Here is a 15,294-nt window from a genome sequence, read left to right on the forward strand (position 1 = left end):
CAGTTTGCGAAAGAGTACAACAATCTTGATTAGCAGCATTAGGATGTTGACTCTGTGGGCCATGCTGCTTTGATGAGTTCATGTCATAAAGCAAAAGGGAGTAAAGTCAGCCTTTATGGTGCTGTCTAATGGAGGTGGGTTGAGTTTTGGCAGAAGTGTTGATTCCCTGTTTGCTCTGCTGTGTTGCCGCTGGCTGAATAAACAGACATGCTTGTCATGTTCCATCAAATGCAGTCATCATTAAAAAAAAAACAAAACAAAAAAACAAAACCCACGCAATCTCTTCAAATGTATTTATCCAGGGGTCAGAATGGCAGACAGTACAGGTGATGTGCATCTGTGTCCCTCCTTTAGAGAGTTCAAAGTGACAAATGCTCTTCTATTCAAGTCACCAAAGTGGTCACACTGTCTTCCAGCTGCATGGTCATAGACCTCAGGAGGAACAAGAGGAGGCCCAGGGTTGTTCCACCAGAAGAGGTGTTGATTCCACAAAAAAAAACAGCATTTTATGTTTGACATCGTCGAAAGGTCATTGTTAATTCCTGTTATCAGCAAGCTGCAGCTCGCTGCTTCTGACCTTCCTTTCTTTAAACTGGACCTTTATTCTGAAAGGCTGGGAACGGGCCTCCTACATACCATTTAATGACACCTGCTGCTGAGACCAGAGCAGGTTTGGTTAGAGGCTTGTCATTACTTCTTGCTCACCCCCACAGTTCCTGATTCTGCTGACCGTGTGTTCAAAGCAGTTATGTCTTCATTGCAGGCACTTTCTGGGACAGGTAGTAGGATAAGATTAAGGCTGCAGCTACATTTCCACATGAGCAAATCTACAATGTCAGCTTCTGGTTCTAGTGTTTTTCACAGATTCACTCATAAATATATCCTAAAGTAATTGAGCTGTTTTGCATCTCACATTATATCCTCATTATTTCCCAAAAAGCTTGGGGAATTGCTGCTTCATTGCCATCAGTGAAACCATCAGGCTTTGGTGGCATCAACTCTTGCAGTGTAAGCCTCTGATGATGAGAGTCTAATCCGTTTTGGGTTAGTTGCATTGTTGCCGAGTATGTGCATGAGTCAACTGTCAGTATGTAATACAATGGGGTTTCAGCAGTCAGACATTCAGCCTGCATGCCACATCCTGTTTGGTGTCTGGCATCATCCCGCTGCCTGCACACAAACCGCTGAGTTCAGAGACATGAAGCAGCAATCACAAAATATGAGAGGATCAATATTTAAGTAGTAGAAAAAGCAGTAGAAATGATTTCTGTCACAATATCAGTACTTCACTTAATATTATGAACAGGTCAAAAGGAGCGAAGAGAAGTGGAGAGAGTCAGTTTCACAGAATTGTGAAAACGATCCACACGGTGAAATATCTGCAGTGTCAATAACTTCGATGAACATATACTTTATTTCCGACATTAGCACAAGCAGGTTTGAAAACAGCCATATTAGCATGTTAAGGAGTAAAAATATACGGCAATTCTATTTTAATTGGACAAAAGTATCTTGTTTTTTATCAGTTATGATCAATAGCGGTGCACAGAGAGGCCCCCCATCAAACTCCTCATGTGCTGGAAGAGTTCAGAACAAGAATGGAGGACATAATGTATCAGAGTTACACAGATGTCAAAAGGCTTCAGTGTTTGTTTTAATCACAATAACAGAACTTGTGAAAACGATGTGGAAACTCATCCCACTTCCTTTCAAACTGAAGGGCACAAAATCTTTAATCAGCCACTGAACCGTATCATCACATAGCAGCTGCATATTGACATTCAAATTCACTACTTCCTCCCCAGTTTACAGAAGAAGTGCTCCATTTCACTTACTTATCAAACTTTGCGTGTCGTGTGAAGAAAGTTGTCTGTGTTGCTGCAGGAATTTCACTCACGCTGAAACAGTTGTTGACTGCTGCCATCGTTAAGTGATGACTTTATGCTGCAGCTCCAGCCTGTGCATGTCTTGCTTTCTGCAGGATGTGTAGACAACAAGATGACAGTATTTATGGACTAACATTAGTGGTTCACTCATTTGTCCCCACCAGCGTGAAGAACACGAAGTAGATGTGCAGTACAAACAAGTCTGTGATCTGTGAGTGATAGCAGGATTCACTGTCCATCAGCTGGGTGGAGGCAGAGAAGAGCATCAGTCTCAGTCAAAATGTAATAACCTCTTGTTTTTTTTTTTTTTTTAAACCTTGTGGGATTTTTTTTCCAAACATCTGCAATGTGATGAAAAGTGAAATCAAAGAGCTTGTCTGGCTCCGTTTGCTCTGCTTCCTAGATGTTTCCATCTGAATCCTGTTGGTGCTTCGCTCCAGGAAACTGAGAGGGGAGGCTCCTTTTCCTCCCACCCACACACCCACACACACACACACACACACACACACACACACACACACACACACACACACACACACACACACACACACACACTCTCTGGAGGAGACTTCGTGGAGACTCGGTCCTGATGAAGAGGCTGGTCTGAGGCTGGACTCAGACTGACAGGAGCATCTGTCCACCAATCAGTGCCCCCCTCCTCCTGAGGCAGACCAGGCTCAACCCTCCTCCTCCTGTTCCTCCTCCTGTTCCTCCTCCTCTGCACATTAAACTTACAGCCCTCTCCCTCCCACCTCACTCCCTCTCCTCCAGCCTCCGTCAGCGGTTCTGCTCCGGTCTTCTCTCCAGCGTGTTTCATCTCTCCAACCGTGAGTCCTCCTCTTCCATGCACAGAGCCGCTCACTCCTCTTTAAATCCGTGCAGGGCTGCGCAGTTCTGCGTTCTTGGGCTCTTTGTGACCAGACGATTGCCACACGATTGCAAAGTCTGACGCCATTCGGTTTCCAGCTGTGCAGAGCCTTCTTTCACAGAGGTGGGGGTTCAGTGAAAGGAACAAGATTCATGCTTCATTTTGGACGGACTTCGTTCAGAACAGCAAATACAGAGGAGCGAAAAACTGTTGCAACACTTAGTGTGAGAAATGCTACTTTGGATGTTACGCAATTCTCTAAATTAATAAATAAAGAAATACATGAAAGGAAAAGGAAAAGAGCTCTGCCCAGAAAGTAAAGGTGACTCAGTGTGGAAGTAAGGGGAATGCTTTATTATTCCCAGATTGCATGAAGCAGTGAAGCCTGTATTGTGCTCAGTCAGCAGCAGAGGAAGCAGACTGCATGAAGTCCCTCCATCAGAGATGCTCTCTCTGCTCTGATCACCCCAAAACTTCCAGTGTTAGTCTCTGTTTTGTGTCACATCCATGTTATTACTGTACTGCCAGAGCTGCTTCCAGGAACTTATTATCTGCAGCTGGTCTGTAGGATTGGTCCAGTATACAGATTTATTGATCTGCCTGTAGCAGGAAGTCCACTCGGTGTGCTCTCCCTGCACTGAAACATGAGCTGTGTTTAACTCTCCAGCTGAGCAAACTCCTCAGGTATAACAATCAGGTGCTGGTGATGATGTGTGATTATTTGCTTGGCGTGCCAGGGAGGACTAGCTAAGCATTTGATATCTAACCATTAATAACACGCTGTGCACAAATAAGCAGGTGTGGGATGAAGTTAAATGATGGGGCTCACTGGGTTAGAGTATAAGGAGTGCTTGTGTGCTACAAGTAATGAGGAAGTAGATGTTGTGTATTCAGAGTTGACATTAACCCCATCGCAGTAATACTCTGCTGTGCCGTTTAGTAATCTGGATCTTGTGTAATCAGAGCAAACAGTAATCTGTATAATCTGGCAACCCTGCTGGGGCTGAACCCTACTACTCCCATCATAAAGGCAAACTTTCTGCAGCTCTTTTCACTTTATCATGCTGTGGTGTACAGGTTTGATTTGATGATCGATAATCTACTGACAATGCTGAAGCGATCCTGTTGCAGTCTTCATTTCATCGAGTAAAAATGGGAAATGAGTTTTATTAGCTTTATTTCCAACTGTGAATCTATTACCATTATTGACATTTAATCCTGATGCAAGAGACAGAACTTTACTGTAAAATCAACCCTGTTTAAACCTTTTAGACGCTGGCACGTGGAATTTAATAATTTTGCAAATCCATAAAAGCAAACTGAAGTATGAACATAAATGCAATTAGTGTCAGATATTCATACAATGTTCATTGCATGGGAACCATCCACAGATGTGACAGCAGCAGTGGATGGGCACTTAGAGGTTTAAGAACTAGTTTGTCTGTTTTGGATGCTGAACAGCTATATGTCATGCCACGATAACACCTATGAACAAACACGGGGTTCGACCATCCCAGCTAACCACAACAAAAGCCTCTGCTGTTCAGGAAACAACTTCTGGTGTTAATGCCAAAAAGCTACCTCATGATAGTTTGCTGCATCTGTCGCTCTTCCTCTGTGTGCTTGGTTTGAAACATTAAATCCCCTCCCTGCTGTTCTCTGTCACCCTCTGACCACTTCCTGTTTATTATGCATCTCCATATATCTTATTGCCTTTCCTCTCCCTCTGTCTCTCAGAGCCATCATGGTTTCCCATAAAGAGTTTGTGGGGGCAGGGAAGGCGCCCGGGCTGCAGGTGTGGCGAATTGAGAACATGGACTTGAAGCCGGTTCCCAAAGCCCTGCATGGCAGCTTTTATACCGGAGATGCATATTTGCTGCTCTTCACCACCTCTGCACCTTCGTACAACATTCACATGTGGCTGGGTAAGGCCTGCACACACGTCAGTGTTCTGTAGTTACACAGAATACAACTTCATTTAAATTATTGTTACTTCTCTTAAAAATCTTTCTCTTATCATACCCAATGAGACGTATGTCACCATGGCGGTTTTCAGAACAGGGACAGGTCACATGCTGTTTTTGAGAAATGGTTAAAAACACTATTGGGAGCTGAAGAGATTTTACAGCAGAATGTTCCTCAAAAACTGTTTGGTTTTTGATTTTATTGCTTGACCACCATCATTTTTTCACTGCTTGCTTTATGTTTGTGGGTTTGTATTTAGTTTATAGGTGAGGTTGCCAAAGCACATTCGTATAATGTAGAAGCTAATGCAGCATTGGCTGCTGAAGTGGGTAAAATTACAGTGTTATAATCAGAAAATGAAAAAATGTCTCGGCACCATCTGTTTCTTAAATCCATGCAAAACAATAATCTTCATGAAAATGTGAAACTTTCTGGGGTTTGACTTAAGAACAGAACAGATTAAGCCTCTGATCTGAGAGCATAAACATCCTCAGCTTTATGAGTCACTGCGATGTTTCTTTTCCAAAAAATAATTTTTCACAAACTGGTATGACACCAGTTTGTGAAATTCCTCCCCACACATGCTTGGTTCAGGCCCCACACAGGGACACACCTCAAGTTCTTGCAATCTCAATTTGAAGGTAAAACTTTTTATTCACACGCTCCATAAATTTTCAGTTACATAACAAAAAAAGACAGCTAAACTAAACCGCTGCATGACTCACACATGGAAAACCTCAGCAGGCGGAAAGAAACAGGCACTCGTCCCTCAATGTTTGTGTGGATCTCTGTGCCAACACGCACACAGGCAGGCCTTTTACTTCTCTTCTGCCGCTTCTACCATCTGGAAGACATTAGACTAGAAATAACATGTGATCTTAATGAATCTTTTTGTCTGGGATTAGTATTAGTCACGTGAAATTCTGGAATAGTTTCACCCATGTAGTGTGCCGTAGCAGGCTAAAAAGCGGCTTTGATACAGATGTGACTCTGACTCAGAGGCCCTTTAAGGTGAATGCAGACACTAAAGTGCTGCACTCTCAATGCAATTTGTGGGAAACTTGATCCTCTGGTATTGATCTAAAGCAGTCTGACGATTGAAAGAGAAAGAGTTACTTGAGCACACGTGTTTTCTCTCTGCAGGGGATGAGTGTTCACAGGACGAGAGTGGATCAGCAGCCATCTTTGCCACACAGCTGGATGACTTCCTGGGTGGTGGACCGGTGCAGTACAGGGAGGTGCAGAACTATGAATCAAACACTTTTCTGGGCTACTTCAAGTCAGGCATCAAATATCAGGTGAGCTTCAGGCGAACCCCCAAAACACAAAATGTTACTTTTCATGCAGATATCTATGATATTTGGTATACACATTTATATTCCTGTCCAGATCAGTTAGAATAAATAATGTCTTCACGTTTAATCCAGAATCATGATGTTGCATGTTAGCCTGCCATTGTTGATGTTAGTATTTAATTAAATCCATGCAGTCTCCAGCGACCAGCTCTGGACCTCCTAGTGTCAGGTTTCCTATGAAATGCTCCACAGTTTTACATCTCTTTGCCTCAAAAACCATTCAAATGAACCCTTTTTGAGAAGGAAAAACCAACCATGAAACCATAACCATAAACCATAATTGAAACTATAGCAGTTTATGAACAAAAACTTTTACTTGCTCTAACTAACTCTAATGAAAATATTATCTTTCTGCCAGTGCAAACAGTGACAGTTATGATCACTGAAACATACAAATGGGACAAGAATCTGCCTTTGGGTTCTCTTTCACATAAATATATAACAGGATTTAATGATTGCCAGAATCCCACGAACTTTGCCACGCAGTCTGAAGTCTGAAGTTCAGAAGAGACGCAACATGCCTCTTCTCAGGGTGTGTCCCGCTCACTTGGGCTTACCAGTCTATGTAAATGAGGAGATTTAAAAATATACAAACTAACCCACTTTTACTAACCATCTGTTTGTCATTTTCACATATACTATTCAACCCCCTCCTGGTTCTTAGCGGGGCAAAATTAACCCCAAGGCTTGTTTACTGTCGTAGGGTGGAGACTCTGCTTTCCACATGTGCAGAGATCCAGTCCATGCACACTCTCACACAAAGATCTTTGGAGAAAAAGCATCAGGAACAGAACTAAACCTCATTATCTCTTCATGGTTTTGGTAATTCCACTGTTGGGAATCTGTCCTTCCATTGGAATAAACAGAGGCTGCATTGTTGCCATGGAAAATTTTACTGCCTCTCTCTTGAGGAAAGCACAAAAACAAAAAAGAATGAATGTGGTTTCCATTTTGAGGTCTCTGTAGCCACGCCTCCAGATACTAAACAAGCCTCTGCGCCTTTGTGCAAATGTTAAACCCTCAAAGGCCATTTTGAGAAAGTGAAGCCCCCTTTGGTGTTTGTTCTCATGAACTGAGAAGAGTTTATGTTTGCTTTAGTTCATACATGTTGAATACTGCTCAAACATGATTTCTCTGTGTGTCTGTTGCTCATTTGCAGTATTTTATTTGCATGTCTTGTCAATACTTTTTTGTTTAATGGCTTTAATGGCTTCACTGAGGATGGCACATTACGAGACAATCCAGCCTCACAGGTACATGATCCTCCTTCTTTCAAAAAGTGGGCATCATGTTAGTTTCATTTCTTGCCTTTGATAAGGATTATTGGTTGTGTAGTTGTGATTTATTGGAACCTAAACCTTTGAAGTTTTATGGCGTTGCAGTAAGTCATTTCACCCTCACCGTGTAGCAAGCTCTGCTCCCATTAATATCATTAGACTCCATGCATCCCGCTTCAAACCTCTCACTGTTGCATTTAATGACTGTCGAAAGGTACAACAAACTAATGACATTTTCTTTCCCAAACTGTGCTCATCTAGACACCTTAAAAGATCTAGACACCGGAAAAAACCTGATTTTATGAAGGTTTGCTGATCTTTGATATTATTTTTCTTTGTCACAGAAAGGAGGCGTGGCCTCAGGTTTTCAGCATGTGGTCACCAATGACATGAATGTAAAACGCCTGCTGCACATCAAGGGTCGGAGGGCCATCAGAGCGACAGAGGTGGACCTGTCCTGGGGCAGTTTCAACAAGGGAGACTGCTTCATTATTGACCTGGGAAAGGTGAGATCTGTTGTTTTCTCCATCTGTCTGATCAGGTGAGTGATGAATGTCTTTATTTCAACTGGCATAGTTTGTTTGCTACTCCATTGAACTCTGGGACTTCCAGAGTTGGCCCTAACTCGTTGCTACCGCCAGTAAGCACAGCTGTCACTACACCATCCAGGACTAAAATCTTAATGTCTCTTTCTTGTCCCTTCACCTCCTGCAGGATGTCTACCAGTGGTGTGGCAGTGAGTGTAACCGTTTTGAGAGGCTAAAGGCGTCTGGGGTCGCCATTGACATCAGAGATAATGAGAGAAACGGCAGAGCCAAACTACACATGGTGGAGGAGGGGGAGGAGCCAGCAGCGGTCATAGAGGTGACACACAATCACACGCACACTCCTCCTAAAGACCAGCATGCTTTCACTGAAGCATCATCCTCAGTGATCAGGATATAGAAGTGCTGTCAATGCATTTCATGGCCAGCGAGCTGGTCAGCGTGGGAAACGAGTGGTCACAATGCTGTCCTTTGTAACGTGCCATGCATGTGCCAACTCTGTGCTAACCATGGCAGCGTTGTAAATGCTTTCTTTACAACAAGAGAGGAGGGCAAACTCCAGAGAGGCCCAATGAAGAGAGAGAGTTGGGGGGGTGTTTCAGATTTGTCAAGATCAATTTTTAATCTGATAAAACCTGCACAATATAGTCTGTAAAACAAATATCTACTGAAGCTGATGGAAATTTCAATTGTGAATAAAAAACACGAAAAAAGTGTAAGTAATAAATTATGAGAAAAACGTTAATTCCTCTGACTCTTGCATAGGCTCTGGGGCCCAAAACTACCATTGCCCCAAGTACTCCTGATGACGACAAGGTGGACACCTCCAACAGGAAGAAGGGTGCCCTCTACATGGTGAGCAAAACAAATGCAAAATTAAATTTCTTTTAGTTCTGCCCTGGACTTTGTCCAGAATAACATTCCCAAGAAAAGTAAATATACATTTTTTGGAATTTGTCAATTCACGAATGACTCAGCATAATATTCAAAAATACATTAAATGTATGACTACATAAGAATAAGAAAAATCTTTTAAGCCAGAGCTAGGAGCTGATTTTGTTCATCTGCTTTACAGATCTCGGATGCATCTGGTACGATGAAGGTCTCACCTGTGGCTCCAGCCAGTCCCTTCAAACAGGCCATGTTGTCTCCTGAGGAGTGCTACATCCTGGACAATGGGGTGGACAGGAACATCTTTGTTTGGAAAGGTGCCGACAGCATCAGTGTCTCACTAACGCATCAGTGGTGAACAAACTCAGAACATTAGCTTTTAGTTTTCTACCCCATGTCCTGAATTTTAGCTTCTACCCATATTAGGAAGAATTCATGTGGAAAATCTGGCCACACTTAATTGTGGCTCTGTGCTAAACACATTAAAAACAGCTGTTCTTCCTTGATTCAGTCTGAATTAACACACATTTTATTTTAACACATTTAGTGGCCTAAAATGACCAAATCTACATTAATTATTATGTCTGTTTAATGCAGTCTGACCAGTCTCCAGGCGGTGACATGTGATATATTACACAAAGTCTCTGCAGTTAATAATACCACAACAGATTACCTGCTTATGCTTCAATATGTCTCAGCTTCAATGGTTAGCATATCTCTTTTGACAGAAGTTCTTCTTCAGGTTAAATCTCATCATGTTTTTGAGACCATGGCCTTCTCATCATGTTCTTTTTTGGCTTCCCCAGGTCCCAAGGCCAACATGTCAGAGCGTAAAGCAGCAATGTCTGCAGGTCAGCAGTTCATCAAGGAAAAGGGATACTCCAATAAGACACAGGTAAAGATGATGCGCTTAATAACTCTAAGATATTACAGAAACTTTGAACCAGCAGGAAAACAAAACAGCTTTCTTATAAAAAAAAATAAAATAAAAAAAATCCCTATTTCCCTTTCAGATTCAGGTGCTTCCTGCAGGAGCGGAGACGACGCTGTTTAAGCAGTTCTTCAGTGACTGGAAGGACAAGGATGAGACTACAGGCCCCAGTAAGGCCTTCACCATCGGCCGCATAGCCAAAGTGGAACAGGTGCCTTTTGATGCGTCCACCCTGCACTCAAACAAAGCCATGGCAGCTCAGCATGGCATGGTGGATGATGGCAAGGGCAAAGTTAAGGTATGAGTATGCTTAAATAAAAACCCAAAATAGTGTCCCTGTGGTAAGTTGTGTAAAGTGGTTGTAGTCTGGCTTTCAGATCTGGCGAGTTGAGAATGGTGAAAAGGTGCCTGTGGATCCGTCTTCCTATGGTCACTTCTACGGTGGAGACTGCTACCTTATCCTCTACAGCTACAGACAGGGAGGCCGGGAGCAGCATATCATATACACCTGGTGGGTACAAAGAACTATTTATACATTATGTGGATGTCAAATATAGTTACAAGCTGTAGACCAGTGTGCACACACTTTAACCCACCACACCCAGTCTACACCAACAAATGACGTCTTCAGGAAAATCCTTGTGACTGTGTGTGTTTACTGTGTCAGGCAGGGGCTGAAGTGCACACAAGATGAACTGGCAGCATCAGCATTCCTCACAGTGAAGCTGGATGACTCAATGGGAGGAGCCCCAGTTCAGGTTAGCACTTGACGCACTTGGTTTCGTGTAAAAACAAGTCCATGAAGTCAGATAGCGATCAGCAGCATTGGATACTGGAAATCCGTTTTAGAAGTTAGTGTGTTTTTAAAAGAGTTTCTCCTAAAAGCTGATACGGAGAGACAAATGCACAGCTCTTTGAGTATGAAAAGAGGACTGTGGAAATTTAGCGAGAAGCTGCATTATGAATGTCAAATTTAAAAATGCCTTTGTTAAAATATGTAATTTTTAAATGGAAAATATTGATGAAGGCTTTTCCTGTAAAATTGACCTAAAGCAAATATCTTAGTAGTAACTCCACTTTTAGCCCTGGGTGACCAGCAGGTGGCAGTGTTACTGCAATTCTTGTTGTGATTCACCTAAACTTGAAATGCAGCACATTGACACTATAACGTGTGTTTGCTAACAAATGATCTTACTGTGAATTGGACCAGAACTGAGGAGGGCGTCTGTACACTCATGGCTGATTCATGAGTGTACATGAACCTGACTGAGGCACTAATTAACTGAAGACAATAAGTTCAGATAATAATATAGTAGATCCTCATGAATGCACCGACAGAAAAGCAAACTGTTTCAGATGTGTCTTATGTTCCATTATGTTACATTTTTCTTTCAAGAACTCGGTTGAGTGTTTTCTTCCACCACAGCGGACACGAGGACACACAAAGTGTCAACTTTTTTTTCTGATTCTTCCAAAAAAACTTGACTTAGCCTGCATTAGCATGATGCTGATGATATACATCTGCTAATTTATTTTCAGATCATGCTAAAATACCAATAATAGCAGTTGTATAATAAAATACTAAGTTCAAACCAATTGGCAGGGTATGGGAGGACTTTTCTAAAGTGCACAAAATGCATTCAACGCATGCCAGAAAAGATTAATGGTTCACACAATTTAAAGTTAAGTGGGCGAAACCCTTCAAACAAAATATTATTACCCTCTCCGTCCTCAAATAGGCTTGTATTTTACCAGACTTGGAGACACTTTATAATACTCGTTATGCTGACACAGCCCACTGAAAAATTTAGTTCGGCTTCAAAAAAGGCCTTTATTTTAAATTTTTGTACATCCTTTACATTCATGTGCTCATGTGAAAATGTTTGTAAACTACAACAGTGATAAGAGCCTTGTTCATTCATAATGACATTTCTTAATGCATCATCCCCAGGTGAGAGTGACTCAGGGCCAGGAGCCCCCCCACCTGATGAGCCTGTTCCAGGGCAAACCCATGATCATCCACAACGGAGGAACATCACGCAAAGGTGGACAGTCGCAGGCCAGCAGCACCCGCCTCTTCCACATCAGACAAAGCTCTTCCCGTGCTACCCGGGCTGTCGAGGTTGGCTATTCTCACATGTGCTTGACACTGTGACAATGTGTCTGATTCCCACCTCACACCTGTCTGATCATCTTTCCCCAGGTTGAAGCCACTGCATCCAATCTGAACACCAATGACACGTTTGTGCTGAAATCCCCGAATGCTCTGTTTGTGTGGCGAGGCGTGGGTGCTAGCGATGAAGAGATGGAGGCCGCCAAACATGTTGTGGGCTTCATTGGTGGCAGTGCAAGCCATGTGTCAGAGGGCAAGGAGCCAGGTGGGTGCCAACTGTGATTGTGACAGAAGTAAACATCATCACTCAGTAGGCTAATGAGTGTACAGTAAGTAAAAAGTCAGATAAATGTAAGGAACTGGTGAAAGCAGTCACTAAAGGTAGGCAGAGAGTTTGAAAGTGAAAGTGAATGGCTCTAAATGGTACATGCTGTGTTTTGCAATTGCAGATCTGTCTTTTCTAAGTAACAATGATTGACCCGATAAAGTATAACTGGTGCATTTGCAGTCTGGTTTAGCTCAGGCTGGCCCTGAGGATGCAATTTGCTTTCTGTTCCAAAAAAAAAAAAAAAAAGTCTGTCGTGTTTTCTTCCCTTCCAGCGGATTTCTGGTCAGCTCTTGGTGGCAAGAAGGATTACCAGACCTCCAAGAGTCTGCAGAACATGGTCAAACCCCCACGTCTGTTTGGCTGCTCCAACAAAACTGGAAGACTCATTGTAGGTGGCAGAGTCCCATAATGAGAGTAGTACTTTATTATCAGGACTTACATGTGAAGGAAAAGATCACATAGTTGTTAATGCAGTAACAAAATAATACAGCTTTATATAAACGGTTACATTCTAGTACCAACAAACCAACAGAGTGTCAGTCTGAGTTTTCCTCTGCACTTTCTTTTTCAGGTTGAAGAAGTACCAGGAGACTTCACTCAGTCAGATCTTGCCACTGATGATGTCATGATCCTGGATACATGGGAACAGGTAAGATGAGACCTGAGTGCTCATTTCTATATAACTTTAATAAAGCTCTTTGTAGTTGTGTTTTTTCTGAATACTGTATGTCTCCCCTCCCAATAGATCTTCCTGTGGGTTGGCAAAGAGGCCAATGCAGAGGAGAGGAAGGGAGCGCCCAAAATAGGTTGGTTTGTGCGACAGAAAAACATATAACTCAGGTGACATTGTCTTGGTTCAGATGGATTCTGACAGAAAACATGATCATACAGCAGAAGACCTGTAAACATCTTGTGTTTGGCTTTTGTAAGCTCCAAAACATTGCACAAATTCACTTTACAGTGAAATTGTAGTCAAACATTAGCAATTGCAGCTCACCACCAAGTGCAATTAGGTATGTTGGATGTAATATAGTTACATACTATATTTTTCAGGTATTTCCAAAGTGTGTGCACACAGTTGTATTTTCACACTGTGGTTTAGAGAGCCACAATTCAGGATACTACTGTTGGTCTCTGTTGGAAGGCAGAATTGAATGAATTCATCTGGCATGACTCTGTAGCTCCCTTTAAGCCTATGAAGCTATTTTTCCCTTTGGACTAAATGTTTTGGTTTCACCCACAACTTTAATGTTCATGGAATGATGAGCTGTTGAACTTTATGGAGCATTTTGTGGCTAAAAAGTCCAAAAATGTCCATCAGGAGCTTTCCGACAAGTTCAATGATTTGTTTACAACAAAGTCTGCATAAATATCAATTAAAGCAGGTTTGAATTTCTCAAATTTCTCAAAGTCATTTTCTGCTTTCTTCCATCTACTTCCTCTCATACAGCAAAAGACTACATAGACTCAGACCCGTCTGGCCGCAGGGGACTTCCCATCACCACCATCAAACAGGGAGCAGAGCCTCCAACGTTCACTGGCTGGTTCCAAGCTTGGGATCCAAAGATGTGGGAGACCGATCCACTGGAGAGAATCCGTACCCATTTCTGAACACCAAACTCCAGGGTGTTTTCCCTAGTTTGGCTTCTTACCTGTCCAGCACTTCTTGCTACCACTTTGTTTATCTTACCTCCAAATCCCTAAGTGCCAAAACCAATGTCATCACTGTAATCAGGTTGAATGGCTGTCTCTAGGCTTTGGTCTTGGTGCGGTGCGCTAGACTTCATAAACTGGGACGCTTCACATTTGGAGATGAATTACTTCTTGCAACACAATCCTTAAGTCAAGTGCTTTTGTTGTATGTTGCATCCAACAGCTTGTCGCTTTTACATGTTCAGCAAATACCCCCTGAGACAGGAAATGAGGCCATTTTTGACAGCTGACACTTTCTCTGTGCTTTCTTTCACCTCAGTACGCTAGTGTTCAGAGGATAGCACCATGTTTTCAACACAGCATGTTTTCCATAATGAGCTATTATGTTTTATACAAACGTGTTGTGTTTTCTCCTTGGGCAGGGTGTTGGACGCCTATTAGAAGTTGCATACTGCATTTTTTTTTTTTTTAATCCTACTATGTGTTTGTGAGTTTTAAAATACATTCAGTGGTATGCACACTTGCCTGATGTGTCTGACCCTGACCCCCCTTATATGACCTTGAAAGGCTTTCATGGATGGCTTTTAAATAAAACTCCCAGGATTCAAAGGTTTTTCAGTGCAAAGTCTCTTATTTGAACATTTTCAAGGCTGATGAATAAATGAATCAGATTAATCCTAAGTATGCACTAAAACCCATTCTGCAGAGGCATTTCGAATTTGAATCAAACCTCCAGAAGGTTTATCAGCTGAGGTTTTTTTCTCTGCTCTGTCTCTCAGGAGGAGAGAATGGGATCTTGTTGCCGCTCACAGCATCTGTCAAGTAGGAAGAAGACATGAAAGCTCAGCTCACATCTGTGCTGTCCTTCAGGATGTGCCTGCACACATTCAGTACAGGAAAAGCAGCAGCATGACAAACTTTCCGTCACTGACACCTAGATACAGAGACTTATGAAATTTGCAATTTAAATTTAAAAATATAAGTTCCATCCATCCTGTGCGTGGATGAATAACAATTTCAGTGATGGAGCTTTTTTACTTTTTAAAATAAAGTTTAAAGGATGGTTTATAATATATGTAGCCAAAACCCTGTACAACATATTTCAGTCTTAAGACACAGACCCCCTGTGTCCACAACAGGTCCGTGGTCCTCAGTGACAGCAGAATAATTTAATCCCAGAAAACACTCGACTACAGCAAATAGGAACTTTTTTTTCTCCAAATGGGTGAGAAACGTATCAATAACCAATCTGTCGGCATCACGCTGGCAAAAGCTGAAACCAGCAGCGCGCTGTGTGAATTTTACACATCATCATTCCGCAGCCCTTTTTTTTTTTCCACCGCGGGTTAAGAATAGACTGAATGACAATGTGTTGACGGTTATTATGGAGCAGCACAACATGAGCCGGACCTGTCCTGTGCTTTCGGCCTTTAAATAGTGCGGCAGGCCGGTAACCTGCATTAGCAGCGGCGCTCGGCGGAT

At 42.4% G+C, this 15,294-nt stretch overlaps 1 protein-coding gene across 2 annotated transcripts; it reads left to right on the forward strand.

Moving 5' to 3' along the window:
* The first annotated feature begins 2,558 nt into the window (after nt 1-2,558).
* scinlb (scinderin like b) lies at nt 2,559-14,425 on the forward strand. 2 transcript variants are annotated; one of them, XM_029524491.1, is made up of 17 exons: nt 2,559-2,713; nt 4,492-4,679; nt 5,863-6,017; nt 7,696-7,857; nt 8,066-8,215; nt 8,662-8,751; nt 8,972-9,104; nt 9,594-9,682; nt 9,801-10,016; nt 10,084-10,229; nt 10,386-10,476; nt 11,670-11,840; nt 11,922-12,096; nt 12,432-12,547; nt 12,731-12,808; nt 12,905-12,965; nt 13,610-14,425. In XM_029524491.1, the coding sequence occupies exons 2-17, from the start codon at nt 4,499-4,501 to the stop codon at nt 13,768-13,770; spliced, it is 2,175 nt and encodes a 724-aa protein (XP_029380351.1). In that variant the 5' UTR covers nt 2,559-2,713; nt 4,492-4,498; the 3' UTR covers nt 13,771-14,425. The 2 variants fall into 2 exon arrangements, with proteins under 2 accessions (XP_029380351.1, XP_029380352.1); XM_029524492.1 differs by having other exon boundaries at nt 10,096-10,229.
* Nucleotides 14,426-15,294: the final 869 nt, after the last annotated feature.

This window comes from Echeneis naucrates, chromosome 17, assembly GCF_900963305.1.
Source record: "Echeneis naucrates chromosome 17, fEcheNa1.1, whole genome shotgun sequence".
NCBI lineage: Eukaryota > Metazoa > Chordata > Actinopteri > Carangiformes > Echeneidae > Echeneis > Echeneis naucrates.